This window comes from Nannospalax galili, unplaced genomic scaffold (assembly GCF_000622305.1).
Source record: "Nannospalax galili isolate Female #2095 unplaced genomic scaffold, S.galili_v1.0 scaffold996, whole genome shotgun sequence".
Taxonomy (NCBI): Eukaryota; Metazoa; Chordata; class Mammalia; order Rodentia; family Spalacidae; genus Nannospalax; species Nannospalax galili.
The window spans coordinates 4,094,999-4,112,345 of NW_008339436.1; the positions used below are offsets into that span (position 1 = coordinate 4,094,999).

The window sequence follows — 17,347 nt, forward strand, 5'->3', positions numbered from 1 at the left end:
CTAGTCAGCCTATCTAGAGGTCTTTGTTTTAGGAGAGTCAGCTGTTTCTCATCTAGCAGTAATCAGTTGTCAATATTACTTTGGATAAGATTGGGGTCTGCTATTCATTTTCCCAGTTCTATGCTAGGTTACTATCTGGGAGTCCCTTTGGCCACCCTGGCCAACAACTCAAAAGAAGATATCTCCTATCTGGCATTGTTGCTTGTTATGTAGCCTTTAGCTATGCATATCCACATTATTTTTGAGACTAGGTCTCTCACTGAACTTAGAGCTCACTAAATGGCTAGACTGACTGGCCAGGAGGCCCCAGGGATCTTCCTGCCTCTCTTTTCAGAGGTGGGACTGCAGGTGTGTCCCACTATACCTGGCTGACTCTTTAGGTGGGTGGACTCCAACCTCGGGTCTTCCTACTTACATGTCAAGCACTTTACCAACTGAGCCACTTCCTAGCCCCTTGGTCAACCTTTTACTCTTTATACAGTTTTGTTTTGTTTTGTTTTGTTTTGCAAAGAATGGAAGTTTTAGACCTTGTACATACAGTGATTTTAATAAAGGCCTAAGAGCTCTGACTGCATTGTTGGGCAGGCTATATGTAGGCCAAAGGCTCATGGAACCTGACTGGCAGATGGCAGAGCCATAGTCCCATGGGACGGGGTCCATAGAGAAAGGTTACAGATGTCCCTACAGGAAAGAGCAACACTTGCTGGCAGTATACTCACAGGCTCTAGTCTGTATGTATCCTGAACGTGTCATCCAAGGTGACCAGAACAGCCACTGGCAGCTTACAAAGGGTGCTAGGACTGTGAGCCTCTGGAAACACAGAGAATAAACATTCATGGTACTTATGACAGCAAGGAAAGTATAGGCATCTGTTGGGAAAACAAGGAATTAAAGCAGCCTGCTGGTGCAAGAGAGACTTCATCTGCTCCTTAGAAGTAGAGTATGTGAATCTATCTCTACCTAGTGGCAGCTCTGTGTCTGAATGAAGCTCGGTCCACTTCTCCGGAGCCTGTCCTGAGCTCTTGCCATCTCCATATGTAAATATTACATGTGTTCTGCCCCTCTTGAGACCCTGGGACCCTACAGAGAGGGATGGCATGAGCTCAGTCAGGCTTGCTGGTTCAATGAAAGTCATAGGTCAGTTTAGGAATGCAGTATAAGCCTTTGTAGTTTGGTCATCATGTGGAGCTAGACCTACCTAGCTAGGGGAGAAAGGCTTCTCTCAGGAGCCATAGGACTTCAGACAGAAGGGCCTCTCCTCCGTGATCACCCACAGGGACCCTCACCAGGCAATCTGTGATAGTCAGCAGGAAAAAAGGCACACATCATCCAGCCCTCCCTGGCACTCTCACCTGGCCTCCTTTCTAGCTCAGCCAGTTTGGCATCAATCAGTAGGCTCTTACCTAGTAAAGATGGAAATGGGGTGCAGCCCTCAGTCACCTGAATTGCCATGGGACTGCAGTTTGTTTCATTATCTACCCCACTTTGACTCCCAAGTCTTTGTGACAGGTGGGATAATTTCAGAAAGCAAGACTTAGATTGAAGTGTTCCTAAACCAAAGTGGACAGAGGTGATTCTTATCCAAGGCCAACATAATAACACCCCCATTACTGAGCATTTCTTGGATCATGTGAAGCTGCCCCTGAAGAGTCAGAATGAGCCAGAATGGACAAAGTAATGAGTGGCCTCAACACAGACTAAACAAGCACTCCATACAGAAGGCCCAGGAGGCATCTGACCACAGGGGTGGACAGTTCCTTCAAGCGAGCTACTTTGTGTCCCTCTGTGTATAGCTTCTATGCCAGGCAGCATCTAAAGGGGCTGGCAGGCTGAGCCTTCCTGGGCTCCTCTCAGTGACTGAAGGCCCCCTCAAGGATTCAGTGGGAGTGGAGGGGCTTCACTGACACCAGTCTCACTCCTGTAGATGGCTGAGATGGTATGGTCTTCTTTACTGTGGTCAATACACAAGAGTTGAGCTATATCCCCTGGCCAGACTCCCAGTTTCCTGCATATCTAACCTCAGCTTCCTGAGTCCCTGGCTGCCTCCCTGTGAGTTGGAATGCACGGCCTCAGAGGGCCCTAGTGGTCTTGCCACCTGTACTTCAAGGAGGACCGTCTCTTCCCTATCATGACCTCAGCTTTCCATGTGCTTGCTGACCCTGGGCACTGATGAAGGACAGAGAAGGTCTCTCACTGATCTCAGCTCCAGGGCCAGGTCAGAGGGCAGGGAGGATGCTCTGCGATCTCCAGCAAGGGACACACAAATCAATATTCAAAAAAGTTGAGGCTAGAGAGATGGTTTGGCAGTTAAGAGCACTTGTTGCTCTTGTAGAAGACTCAGATTCAGTTCCTAGAACCCATGTGGTACCTCCAGTTTCAGGGGCTCTGATGCCCTCTTCTGGCCTCCAAGGGCTTTGCATACACATGATGCAGTTACATACATGCAGGTAAAACACTCACACACACAAGTAAGTCACCAGTCACATCCCTATCCTATGAGTGTTTCTGTTGTGTCCTTTACATATCAGGGCTCCTGAATGTACCCCATGTAAGGCCATGTGTATGATTCCGCCCATTGTCTCTCCATCCTGTTCAAGTCAATTTGATCTCATGATGGTTTCTTTGAGAGTGCTTAAAGTACTGATCTTTGTCTGCTTTTAGAGTTAACGTTTTTTATTCCTTCATTTCCTTCTTTTCAGTAGTATATCATTTTAAATAAAACACTTTGATTTGAAATTTTAAAATAATTCCAAAAATGTATGACATTAATTGGGGGGGGGTATTTTGTTGTTGTTTATTTTTGGAGACGGGGTGGGGTTCTCACTTTGCAGCCAAAGCTGGCGTCAAACTCTAGGTGCTTTCCTCTCTCCATCTACAGTGTTAGGATTACAGACACATAATACAAAATTATAATTTTACTAGTAAAATTTTATTTTATACATAAAAGTAATTTCTATAACTAGTCTATCTTCACAGCTGGGGAAATCCTTGTCAATCACAGCATCTTAGGTCCTGGTTTCATAAATGTCTAGAGCACTCCTAGTCAAGAATGTGATTAGATCTCCTCAGCACTAAATATGGGACATCTAGACTTCCAAGCAGGATAGAACATGGGCTGTCAGGCTGTTTCATGATTTTTTTAAAAAGGCCACTGACATGTGTATGAACTGAGGCTTATTACACTAATTTCACTTAATTTTTAACAACCAAGGAAACCTGTGTGTATCATTCTGAGTGCATCAATCTCCAACCTGCCCCATGCCATTTGCAAAACTAAGCCCAGCATTCCAGCTTTCTGAGCCACTGTGAGTCTGGACACTGCCAAATGCCGAATTAGCTAGCCCATCCAACCTCATGCTCATCAGCACCACTGTCCAGTCTTAAGAATGAGGAGGAAGGGAGGCGGAGGAGGGGAAACGGAGGAGGGAGAGAGAAATATAGCAATAATAATAATAGTAATGAGAAGGGGATAGAAAAGGAAAGACAAAGGTAAAATAATAGCAAAGAGAACAAGGAAGAAAGAAAGATTTAGTAACAGTGAAGACTAAGGAGGAAGAAAAAGAGGAAGAGATGAACCTGCCGAAGAGCTCTGCCTGCTACCCAGGACCTCCAGGAAGGTCACCTTGTCACATACATCAAGCAAAGGTATGCAAGTAAGTCATGAAAAAAGAATGTCCTCCAAAGCTCCACCTCAAGCCCTACTCCGGCCTGCATCCACTTCATCTAGTTAAGATGGAAAACCCTATAGAAGGAAAACGATGTGACTCTAACATTGATTGTTCTTATTGGGTCCCCTCACCCCCGGCCTCCACACAAATGCACACATGTGCATGTGCATTTATATGCACGTATGCACACACATGAATATGCACACACCACATTTATTTGTGGGTTTGTGTTATATATTTGGGCACTTGCATGCCATGACATGCATATTGAGGTCAGAGGGCATATTGTGGAGGTCAGTTATCTCCTTCCACATGTGGGTTCTGGAGATCAAACTCATGCCCTCAGACTTGGGGACAAGTGCCTTTACCAGCTGAACCATCTTGCTAACCATGTCTCTCCTTCATGATTGCCTTTTTTGAGACAGTGTAGTCCTGGCTTGTCTGGAACTTGTTATGATGACATGTAAACCAGGCCTTGAACTCACAGAGATCCACCTGCCTCTGTCTCTGCATCTGCCTCTGCCTCTAGAGTGCTGAGATTTAGAGGCAGGCACCACCCAGCTCTCAGCTAGAGGTTGGCCTTCGTGAGTCTCTCAGCCATCCATGTTTTGGGATACCATTCTGCAAGCTCCCACCCAGGGATCGATGGCTTCATCTCTTTAGGATTCTCAAAGGTGGTACTTTCAGGTCAGCATCTGGTGGGAGTGGCTTACCTCATGAGCCATGAAGAGAAGTAGAAGAGATGGAGGTCTCACAGTCTCTTTGCAGGGCATGCCCCAATAAGGATTTCCCACTAGGCTACAGTTCTGCTACCCTGGGGACCAGACCTTTGGGTGAATATTCAACTAAACCACAGCATTCTGCATCAAAACTGTGAACTTAGGCCTTTTTTTTTAAGAAAAAAGACAAGTCATACACTGGAAGAAAATTGCAGCAACTGATAGAGGCTTAGTGTTCAGAATACATAATGTAAATGAACCAACAGGAAAAGATAAAACACCCCAATCAGAGAGGGAACACACACATACAGGCTCTTCACAGAGGAAACAAATGCCCAAGTCATGTGCACAGATGGCCAGTCCAGTCAGGAATTAATAAAATGCAGATTGAGGCCACAGTGAGATGTCTAGTCAGTAGGAAGGACTATAACACTACAGCCATAAGAAACACCCTGAAGGATGTGACAAGAACTCTAATGTGGTGATGGATCAAATAAGCTACATTTGATCAGTTTCAGTCTACTACTTATTTAAAGACAATGGCAAAAGAAAACACAAAAATTCTACAGATCCAAGGTTATCACTTGTCATTGTTATAGCGTACATATTTAGAATTATTAGAGGAAAGTGTTTGATCCTCAATGACATTCATGCACATTAAACCAAAGGAAAGTGATCAAGGTATTGCTAAACATGCTTCCCTTACAGTCAGATGGCTCCGAATCTCTCTGAATACAATTGTCTGGCACCATCTCCCCATACCACGCCTGTCTGTGCTGCTCCAAGAACTCTGACACAGCAGGGGAAACAGTCTGAGCCCACCCACACCCCTCTCTCTGAACCTCGGCAGCTTGGTGAAGCTCTGACCGGAGGATAGCAAGAATGGCACCGTGACTTGTGAGGTGATGTCATAAAGGGCTCCACAGTTTCAAATCACTCACTGCAGATATTCTATCTTGACACTCAGCCTCCATAAAGAAAGTCCACACAGCCACTGATGCTAAGAAGCCCAAGTCACAAGGAGAGGTCACAGGTTAGGGCTTGCTTCATGAACAGTTCCAGCTGAGTCTGACTTTGGAGATCCTCAGCCCAGGTGCCACAGGAGACAGTGAGGACGCTTCCAGACTATTCCAGTACCCATCATGCAAGTCCTTGAGCAGTGGCTCAAGACTTGCAAAGAGTCCAGGCCTGGGGACCCTCCCTTTCCGTCCTCCCTGACAGCCTGACTCATTTAACTTGAAAGCATAATAAAATGGTTCTGGGTTAAGCCATCAAGGTTGGGAAGCTTGTTCTGTGGCAGTGGGTAGCTGAACTGTTCCCAATCACAGAGGTCTTGGGCATAGCATAGTCTCCATCTTCTAGAACCAGACATTGCCTGACTGATTCCAGAACCCACAAATGACCTCCCATTTTCCACATATTGACCCCTTTGTGCCTGGGCCACCTCACCCACGGTGACCAGTGAACTCACTACCTTCTCAGTTAATACCTGAGTTCCTTTGGGTGGTCCCTAAGAATCTGTGAGGGGGCTGAGGTGGGGGACAAGGAGGCTTCATCTGACACCTCCGCAAAGGTCCTATGACTGCCACTCCTGTCAGCATGCAAAGGACAGGTCACAAAGTCACCATGTCAACCTTCCTGTCCATCATAACCCCAAAGTGTTCTGTCCCAGGGTGGGGGAAGGGCTTTGTAGGTAGTGGGTGGAGGGACACCCCAAAGCTGCTGCCTTCCCAGTCCCTGTGCTCTGAGCATACCAGGTGGAGTGCCTCATTGGTAGTAGGACAGGAGCTGGAGTCCTCAACCCCTGGGTACAGGCAGAGGTAGCAGGAGGCCAGAGGTGGCTGTCATTCACCCTATATGTGACCTTGCACCAGCGTCCAAGAGCTAGCCCGATCATAAGAACAGTTGAGACAGTGGGGTTCCCCAATCCCAGCATGCCCTGCTCTGCATTTTTTCTGCTACTGCTGCTGCTGCCTCCACCCATTTTTAGAGCCGGGAACTCCCGATACCACCGCCCTGGCTGGAGACTATTCCACCGTCTGGGCAAAGGCTTTAGAAGTTCCAACAGCCACCAGGTCCAACAAACTCGGCAGAATTTTCGCCAGGGGCAAGAAAGATCAAATTGTCAGGGTATTTTCGACCTCTACTTCGTGTTGGACAAGTGAGTTAAGCTCCTGCACTGTCACCAGGCAGCCCTTGGGGGATCATGGGTAGGTCAGCCTCTGCAGGAGGACGGGCCAGGTTACTGTGATCAGATGCCAGGCCACAAACCTCTGTGACTGACGTATTTTCTGAAGCAGGGAGGCCAAACACAGGTGGCTCTGTTCCCAGCACCTTGACCCTGGGTGATCATGCCCCTCACCCGAGGCCATTAGGAGCAGCCTTCTCAGTCACATGGGCAGCCACAAAGAGGCTCTGCAAAGATTGCCACGCCTGTGGGCACTCTCCCAGCCTTGCTGCTCAAAGTGGCCTTTGTTTAACTGCCTAAGGATTCAGCTTCTTCCTGCCTCCCAAGGAACACTATGGTTAGTCTCTCCGCTGTGAGGAGCCTGCTATGTCTGTGTGGTGGGTAGGCTGGGCTGGCTCTTACATTCCTGGCTGTCAGGGGAGAAAATGGAAACCGATCTGAGATAGGTGGCCTGGACTTTTTTCTCAACGCCTCTCACTGGACTGGGGTGGATTTTGTGCCCACTAAACCAAATCTGATGGGCTTCCCAGCCTTCCTTCCTCTGCACACTGGCACACTTCAAACATTCCGGGCTGCAGAGAAGTCCAGGGCTTTCCTACTGGTGTCCTGGGTGAGGTGCTCGCCTGTTTCATCTAAGTATCCAATTTCTTGGCTTATAAATGGTTGCAGTATGGACTTATTTAATTTCTATAAAATTGGCAGTGTTTATAACCTCATCTCCTGATTTTAGTCATTTGACTTGTATTTTTCTCTTTTATTTGATTACCTGTACATAATGTATTTGCATCATACTCCCATTATCCCACCTCATATCCCTCCCATTCCAACTGATCCCCTTTTCTTTCCTGCCTAGGGCACCTTCTACTTTCATGCCTTTAATTTTTTAATTTTTATTTTATGTGTATGAATGTTTTGTCTACATGTATGTAGTGTAGTACATGCATATAATGCCCTCAGAAGCCACAAGAGTATGTCAGATCACCTGGAACTGGAGTTATGGACAGTTGTTAGCCATTGTATGTGTGCTGGGAACAGAACCCATGTCCTCTGCAAGATCAGCTGATGCCCTTAACCACTGAGCCATCTCTCCAGCACCTCAAGTCTTGTTTTTAAATGACTCAGTGAGTTCTATTAGGTTGCTTATAGCGTCATGGGTGAGAAGTTGTTTATAGGAGCATAGGCACCTTACCAGTGGCTGTACCACTGAAGAGAATGTGTCCCCACTCCCAGCGACCATTAACTGCAATTAGATCTTGGAGGAATGAGGCCCCATGAGCTCCTCCCCCTTTCATGGCAGGGTGTTGATGGGCCCAAATCTTGTGGAGATCTTGTGAACGTAATCACAGCTGCTGTGAGTTCAAGAGTACAATAGCCACATCATGCCCAGAAATCAGTGTTCCATACCACTCCCCAACCCCTTTTTCAGCTCTTATATTTATCCTGCCCTTCTTCTATGATAGTTCCTGAACCTGGAGGACAGTGTTACAGATGCCTCACTTTTGTCTCAGAACTCAACAGTCACTTATTTTCATCACAGCGACCACTTATGTGCCTCTGCAGTTAGTGCTTTCTGCTCATTGCAAAAAGAAGGTTCTCTGACCAAGGTTTATAGTGGCAAAAATCAATGGGCATAAATGTAGTCATTTAGAAGATATAATGGACACATCATGCCCATTTAGCAAAACAACAGTAGCTTCCCCACTAAGGCCTACACTGTCTCAGCCTCTGGCTTCTGAATGGGTTTTACAGGATCAGGATCAGATGTGAATTCCCTGTTGTGGAATTCTGATTGAATGGGCCTCACATCCAACCACAAAACAATTGGTTACCCCATAGTAGATTTGCCTCTATTTCACAGGTTTGACTGGCCATTGGTAGTGTTGAATGCAGGTTCTACTGTTAAGTAAGAGTGTTGATGTCAATTTCCCCCAGCAGTCAGCATAGCACTTACCCCACTATGAGGGCTAGCCATCAAGGAGGAAGCTTCAAACCCAGGTCCTGCTTGATTTCTCTGTCTGATATCTTCAGTAGTAAGGTCTTAGCATCTAGTTTTTGTGGGCAACTAAGAGCAGTGGCAATTGCCTGTGTACCTTGGGGGCAGGGCTTAGGGGCCTCCCTGGCCAGTAATCCATAGAGGGATAGACCACCTTTAGCATGGGGCTCATCATTTAATAGCCTATGGCTCAGGCTATGAATGCATGCAGGGTATCTCCCTTTAAACTTACTTATTTTTGAAATTTGTATTTTCCCTTTTTTTTTTTTTTTGGTCTTTTTGAGATAGTAGCAGTCCCAGATGGCCTGGAACTCACTATGTAGACCAGGCTGGCCTTGAACTCAAAAGATCTGGCTGCCTCTGCCTTCTGAGTGCTGGGATTGAGGGTGTGCCTTCATGCCTGGCTTTATTTCACTTTTTAAATTTTTATTTTATGGATATGTGTGTATTACCTGCATGTAGGTAAGTGCACCCGTGTGTGTAATGCTCACAGAGGTCAGAAGAGCCTGTTGGATCCTCAGGGACTGGAGTTACAGTTGTTAGCTGCCATGTGGGTGCTAGGATTTGAACCCAGGTCTTCTGTAAGAACAACCTGTGTTCTCAACCACTCTCTCCAGCCCCTTATTTCACTTTTTAATTAGCTTACTAAGTATTAAATTTCCTTAAGGCTTTTTCACACATCATTAATTTAGGTTGACCCTCCCCTACCTACTCCCCTCCCCCACCCACCCCCACCTTTCCATTCTCAGTATTCTACTTCTTTCCCATTCCCTTCTATTTTCATGTCACATGGATACATAGGTTCCACTGCCCTCCCCTTAAAGCTTCCTTTTCCCCTCTTATGAGCCCCTTTACTTCCCAGGCTGTATACAAACTGTCCCATAGGGAGAGGCAAAGATTTCTTCCCATTCTGTATAATGTCTTCCCACTTGAATAGCTTTTCTATATAGAAGGTTTTAAGTTTATGAGATTCTAGCCTTGTATATATAAAATTAGAAACTAGGATCTACTATCTCACTTAACATAATATTTTTTCAATTTTCTCCATTTTCCTGCAAATGTGGAAGCACAGGGAGGAAACGGGCAGGTGGGTGGGAAAATGGAGGAGCAGGGGGCAAGTTAACCAAAACTAACGATATATGAAGAGGCCTTATGAAATCACAGTAGTTTGTAAGCCAAAAAAATTTTTAGTCTTTAGTTATTATTTTTATTTTATGTGTATGAGTGTATTTTTATTTTATGTGTGTGCTTATTGCCTGCATGTAGATAAGTGCATCCATGTCGTGCAATGCTCACGGAGGTCAGATAAGGGCATCAGATCCCCTGGAACTGTATGAGTTACAGATGGTTGTTAGCTCCTATGTTCTCTGGGTTTTCTGTAAGAATAGCCAGTGCTCTTAACCACTGAGCCATCTCTCCAGACCTCTAAAATTTTTTTTGAAGAGCTTAGACAAGAGGTAGCCCACACTGGTGAAGAACATGGGTTACTGGATGAAAATCTCAACACAGGTCATGGGTTACTTCTTATGAGTTATTGGTCAGAGAGGCCCTAGAAACACCCCAAACAATGCAGGCTTTTGTCATTGCTCTTAGCTGCCCACCATAACTAGGTGATAAGACCCTGTTGCTGAAGACACTATATACTTTGGTTGCAGGACACAGAGAAATCAATCTTGACCTGGCCAGGAAACTCTCTCCCTAATGACTGGCTTTAATAGTCCTGAAGTTATGCTGTGAGAGGAAAGGTATAAATTGCTTTACAGTGTTGGGCCCTGCATGCTATAATGCTCACCCGTCGGGCAAGCTGTTTCTACTGGTGCAATAGTGGCAAGACTGTTGATGGGGCTAACCATAATTTCAACTTTATGATGGAATAAAATTCCATTGTGTATATGTAACATGTTTTCATTAACCATTCCGTTGATGAACATCTGGACTAATTCTATTTCCTTGCTATTGTGACTAGAACAGTAATAACTAAGCATGTAGAAGGATACAGAATCCTTTGGATGTGTTCTAGCTTGCCTTCAATTGCTGTGACAAAACACTCTGACCAATAACAACTTGGGGAGGAAAGGGTTTATTTGGCTCACACATCCTAATCACAGTTCATCACTGAGGGAATCCAATATAGAACTCAGGGCAGGATCCTAGAGGCAGGAGCTGAAGCACAGGCCTTGGAGGAATGCCACTTACTAGGTTGGTCCTGCCCATGCTCAGCCTGCTTTTTTATATAATATAGAATAACCTGATGAAGGGTGGCACCGCCCAAAGTAGACTGGGCCCTCCCACATCACTCAAAAATCAAGAAAATACCCCACAGACATGGCCACAATCCAGTCCAATGGAGGCAAATCCCCAGCTGAGGCTCCCTCTACCCTGGTGTGTCAAGTTGACAACTAAAGCTGTCCAGCACAGGGTATACATTCAGAAGCAGTATCGCTGGGTCTTGTGGTGGTATTGTTTATTTTTTACTAATTTATTTATTTAGAAACCCCACACTGATTTCCTTAGCATCTGTACCAGTTTATGTTCTCACCAACAGTGAATAAGGACTCCCCTTTCTCCGTATCCTCTCCAGCATTTGCTTTCATTTGTTTCTTGATGATAACCATTCTAACTGGGGTGAAATGGAGTCTCAAAGCAGTTTTAATTGATGTTCCCCGATGGCTAAGGATGTTGAACACTTTTTAAAATACTGGTTGACCATTTATAGTTCCTTTTGAGAATTCTGTCTTCAGCTCCTTAGCCCACCTTTATTGTTGTTTGTTTTTTTTTTTGTTGTTGTTGTTGTTCATTAGGTTCTTTTAGTTCTTTGTCTACTCTCATGATTAATTCTCTATCATATGTACGCAAGCAAAGATTTTCTCCCATTTTGGAGCTGTCTTTTCACTCAATTAACTATTTCATTTTTCATTTGCTATTTAGAAGTTTTTTAATTTCATGAAATACCATTTGTTGATTGTTGGCTTTATTTACTGAGAAATGAGGCTCTTATTCAGAAAGCCCTTATGAATTCCTAGATCTTATACTGTTTTCTTAACTTTTCCCATTAGAAGTTTCAGTTTCAGGTCCTACATTAAGGTCTCATGCCCATTTGGAGTGGATCTGTGTGAAAAGTGAGAGATGTGGATCTATAGTTTCATTCCTCTACGTATAGATATCCAGTTTTCCCAGCACCATTTGCTAACAGCTGCCCTTCTCCAAGGCATATTTTTGGCATCTTTATAAAAAACTCAGATGGCTACAGATTCAGGGATAATATGAGTCCTCTATTGTATTCCATTGATCTGTGTGTCTTGTTTTGTGCCAGTTCTGTTCTAGATTTTGTAACTACGGTTCTGTAGTATAACTTGAAAACAAGCATGATGATATCTCTGGAAATATTCTTTTTGCTCAGGATTGTTTTGGCTATCCAGTTTTTTAATGCCTCCATATGAATTTTAAGTTTCTTCATATTTCTGTGGGAAAAAAGTGGTATTAGAATTTTCACAGAGATTGCATTGCATTTGTAGAATGCTTTTAACAGGCTGTTCATTCTGACAACATTAAGTCTTCCAATCCACGAGCATGGACAGACTTTCCGTGTTTAGTGTCTTCCTCAATATTTTTTTCAGTCTTTGAAAATGTTCATTGTAGAGGCCTTTCACTTCTGTGGGTAAGCATATTCCAAGGATTTTGTTGGTTAGTCTTTGTTTCTGGGGTTTTTTTTTGAGTTTTTTGTTTTGTTTTGTTTTGTTTCGTTTTGTCTTTTTGAGACAGGGTCTCCCTGCAGCCCCAGCTGTTCTGGAACTCACTAAGTAGACCAGGCTGGCCTTGAGTTCACAAAGATTTGCCTGCCTTTGCCTCCCAAGTGCTGGGCTTAAAGGCGTGCACCATCATGCCTGGCTTGTTTCTGTTTTTTAAAGGTTACTGTTTTGTTTTACTTTTTTTAATATTTTATTTTTATTATTATTTTTATTTTATGTGTATGAGTATATTGCCTGCATGTATGTGGGTGTACCCATGTCGTGCAATGCCGTGGAGATCAGAAGAGAGCTTTGGATTCCCCTGGAACTAGAGTTAAGGATGGTTCATAGCCGTCATGTGGGTGCTAGAAATTGAACCTGGGTCCTCTGCAAGAGCAGTCAGTGCTCTTAACCGCTGAGCCATCTCTCCAGCCCCTTGTATTACTTTTTAAAACATTTTTATTGATTTGATAATTTCACACAATGTATTTTGTTCATATTCAGACCCCCTTATCCCTCTACCCTGACCTTATTACCCGCCACTTCAAGTCCTCAATTATTGTTTTTCTTCTTAAAGTCCTGTCCAGTCTAATCTGTGTTTCCCAAGTGCTCTTGGGTGTGGGTCTATCCCTTGGAGTCTGGTCAACCTATCAAGTGACACACCAATAAGGAAAACTGACTTTTTTCCAAGAATCCATCAAATGTGCCAATATGTGCTCAGCTAGCGCTGCAGCTTTCTCCTCAGCTCCCCCACCCATGTGCAACCCTGTCTGCTTTGGGTTTGCATAGGTCTTGGGCATGTGGTCATAGACACTATGAGTTGATATGTGCAACTACCCTGTGGTATCCAAACAACACAGTTTCCTTGTATTCCTCTACCTCCTCTGGCTCTTACAATCTTTCCGCCCCCTATTCCACAATGATCCTTGAGTCTTGGGAGGAAAGGGTTTGATATAGGCATCCCATTTAGGGCTGAGCACTCTATGGTCTCTTATTTTCTGCACACTGATCATTTGTGGGTCTCTGTGTTAATTGCCATCCACTGTAAGAACCTTCTCTGGTGAGAGTTGAGAGACACACTAATCTAGGAGTATAACAATAAGTCATTATGAGTCAGTTTAATACTATGTCTATTTAGCAGAATGACAGTAATAGGTTGCCCTCTATGGTCTGTGACCTGTCTAGCTACAGGTTCATGGCCCAGATAATAGTATCAGGTATGGTTGGTTAATCCCAAAATATTCATGCCACTATTGCACCAATGGGTCATATTTGTGAAGCCTGTTGTTATTGTAGCTTTCAGGATTCATAGCTGATTTTGATTGGTATTGCATGGAAGCTATAAATTGTTTTTTTGTAGGATGGTCATTTTCATAATATTAATTCCACCATCCATGAGCACAGGAGGTTTTTCCATCTCCTTGTGTCTTCCTCAGTCTCTTTTTTCACAGATTTAGTTTTCATTGTAGAGGTCTTTAATATCTTTGGTTAGGTTTAGTCCTAGATATTTTTGAGGCTATTCTGAATGGGAGTGTTTCCATGAACTCTTTCTCTGAATGATCGTTATTGGTATATAAGAAGGCTGCTGATTTTTGTAAATTAATTTTGTATCCTGCCACTTTGCTGAAAGTGTTGATCATTTCCAGAGGTTTTCTGGTAGAATTTGGGGGATCTCTTATGTATATCATTTGCAAATAGGGATAATTTGAACTCTTCTTTTCCAATTAGTATTCCAATAATTTCCTTCTCTTGTCTTATTGCTCTACCAAGAGTTTCAATCACTATATTGAAAAAGAGTGGGAATAGTGGACAACCTTGCCTGGTTGCTGATTTTAATGGGAATGCTTCCGGTTTTTCTCCATTTAGAACGATGTTAGCTGTGGGTATATAGCCTTAATTACAATGAACTATATTCTATCCAGTCCAATTCCCTCTAGAACCTTTATTATGAATGCATGTTGGATTTTTGAAGGCCTTTTCTGCATCTATTGCATCTATTGAGATGATCATGTGATTTTTTTCTTTAAATATGCATATATATATGGCATTACATTTATTGACAAGTATACTGAACCAACGCTGGAACAAACCCTACTTGATTATGGTGGGTGATTTTTGGATGTGTATGTGATTTGTGAGCATTTTACTGAGATTTTTTTGAATCTATGTTCATTGAGGATAATGTGCCTGTAATTTTCTTTTTCATTTTTGTGTCTTTACCTGGTTTGGTATTAGAGTAATACTGGCTTCGGAGAAGGAGTTTGGGAGTTCTCACTATTTATATGTTCTTGAATAATTTAAATAGTATTGGCTGTAGATATTCTTTGAAGATTTGGTAATATTCTGTTGTGAATCCATCTGGGCCTGGACTTTTTTTGTCAGGAGGCTTTGTATTACTGTTTTGAGTTCCTTGTTATGGGTCTATTTAAGTTTTTCATCGCTTCTTAGTTTAAGCTCTTGGTGGTTCCATTGAATTTGAAAATTAGTCCATTTCTTTTAGATTTCTAGTTTAAAGAGTATAGGTTTTTAAAGTATTTCCTTATAATGTTCTGGATCTTTTGGGGGTCTGTTGAGATGTTGCCCCTTTCATCCTTTGATTTTGCTCCTTCTTTCTTTCTTTGGGTTAGCTGAGCTAAGGGTCTGTCTATCTTGCTTATCTTTTCAAAGAACCAACTCTTAAATTCATTAATTCTTTGTACTGTCTTCTTTGTTTCTATTTCATTGATTTCCACTCTGATTTTTGTTATTTCTTCTCATCTGTTGGTTTTGGTTTTGGCTTGTTCTTGCTTTTCCAGATTCTTGGGTTGTACCATTGGTCATTAATTTGTGTTCTTTCTGATTTTTTTCTTTTTATTGACTTTTTTGTGTATTTCATACAGAACAGCTCAAACAATCTTAATGATCTTTATACCCCCATCCGCACGGGCACCCTTCCATAGCGCACACCCCCACCTGAGCCTATATACTGTCATCCCTGTTTAGGCCCACTGGGTTGTCAGTTTCCCCAGCTGTTCCCCAGTGCAAGTCCATCCACTAAGTCTAGTCAGCCTATCTAAAGTCCCCTGTTTTAGGAAAATCCGTTCTTCATCTAGCAGCAATCAGTTGCCAATGTTCCTTCAGATAAGATTGAGGTCTACTGTTCATTTTCCCAGTTCTATGCTGGGTTATTGTCTGCTTGAGTTTGCATGGGCCTGGTATATGCTGACACCATTGCCATAGAATCATATGAGCAAATTCCCAGGAGCTTGCAGGACTCTGTTTCCAAATGGTCATGCACCTCCTCCCTGGGTCTTACAATCTTTCTGCCCCCTCTTCCGAGATGGTCCCTGAGCCTTGGGTGGGAGAAGTTTAATAAAGCAATCCTATCCAAGGACCAGCATTCAGCAGACTCTTCATCTCTCCACTTTGGCTATTTGTTACCTTATGTGTTCCTGGCCCTCCTCTGCCTGAGGAAGCTTCATTATTGAGTGCTGATAGATTCATTAGTGTCCTCTTCATTATCCCTGGTCTATGTTCCATGAGTCTTAGGTGTAGAGGTTGCACTGTAGATGTGTCACTTAGGCCTGGGCAATTCATAGACAATGTCTGTGTGTGACCAGTTGTGGTACTTGATTAATAGTCTCTGACTGGTGCAAAAATGAGCTTCTTTTATGACTGGTGACTGGGATATTTGTCTGTAAATATAAGGATACATATTTTGCACATAGTAAGAAATCACATTAGTCTAACGATGTGACAGTGTTGGTGTTTTCTATGGCCACTCCAGCCATGTGTATTAGGTTAGGTTTACATTACCACACTGGAGCTTTCTCCCTTTGAGTGGGCATTTAGTCAAATTAGGTAGTTGTTGATTGCCCCCCAAGATAAGAGTGCAACTACTGCACCAATCACATATGCTGTGCTGGCAACTGATGTGGTTATTTGAAGCTGGTGTTGGATCATCCATTGATGTTTTCCCTTGGCACCTTCAGAGTGCTCTCCAAAGCTATAGGAGCTAGCCTTTGGGGGAAGTGGTAGTGGTTGCAGGTCAGTTGCAGCTCATTAGGATTTTAAAGAAAAAAAAGAAAGAAAGAACAGAGCTAATGGAAACCTTCATTATTCCACCAAAGTTGACCCCATGTTGGAAAATTCTTTGGTCTTTGATTTCTTATTCCTATTTTCCCCCCTTAAACTTCATTGTATATATTTTTTATGTAACCTTCAAATTATTTCTGGAAAAATGCTAGCAAGTTCAATAAATCCTGCTGTTCCCGACCCCTCCAAAAAAAAAAAAATAATAGAGCACTGGCTGCACTTATAGAGGACCTGGGTTTGGTTCCCAGCACCGATATAGTGGCTAACAAGTATCCGTAACTCCAATTCCAAGGGAATTGCATGCCCTCTTCTGGCCTCCACAGGTATTCACAACATGACTGAAATTACATACTTACATACTTACAGACAATATACTCATAAAAATGTTTTTTTAATATATTTTTATGAGTGTATTGCCTGCATGTATGTAAGTGCACCCATGTTGTGCAATGCCTGAGGATGTCAGAAGAGGGTGTCAGATCCCCTGGAACTGGAGTTATGGACTTATGGACAGTTGTTAGCCATCATGTGGGTGCTAGGAATCAATCCTGGGTCCTCTGCAAGAACAGCCAGTGCTCTTAACTGCTGAGACAACTCTCCAGCCCCATAAAAAAATCTTTTTTTAAAAGAGATGTTAGTTTATTGGTAAATCTGGACTTTTTTTTTGTTTTGGGTTTTTTTTTTTTTTGTCCTTTTCAAACAGTAGTGCTATAATATAATTTGAGATCTGGTATGGTGATTGTCCCAGCATTGTTCTTTGTGCTCAGGATTGCTTTGAATTTTAGGATTTTTTTTCTGATTCAGTGAATAATGTCCTAGGGATTTTGATTGGCTTTGCATTGAATTTATAGGTCGCTTTTGGTAGCATGGTCATTTTTTTTTCCAGTTTTTTTTTTTAATTTTTAAAAATGATTTATTTAATAACAACATACTTAGAAGAAGCATATCATTACAACACAATTGACATATTCAATAAT

The 17,347-nt window shown here is 43.0% G+C and overlaps 1 protein-coding gene across 1 annotated transcript in view; it reads left to right on the forward strand.

The window, feature by feature from the left end:
- Antxrl (ANTXR like) overlaps nucleotides 1-17,347 on the forward strand; it is a 79,212-nt gene that overhangs the window by 24,063 nt on the left and 37,802 nt on the right. Inside the window, exon 11 of the mRNA XM_029564054.1 lies at nucleotides 6,262-6,548. Coding sequence (XP_029419914.1) covers nucleotides 6,262-6,548 — 287 coding nt within the window. The remainder of the gene's footprint in view (nucleotides 1-6,261; nucleotides 6,549-17,347) is intronic.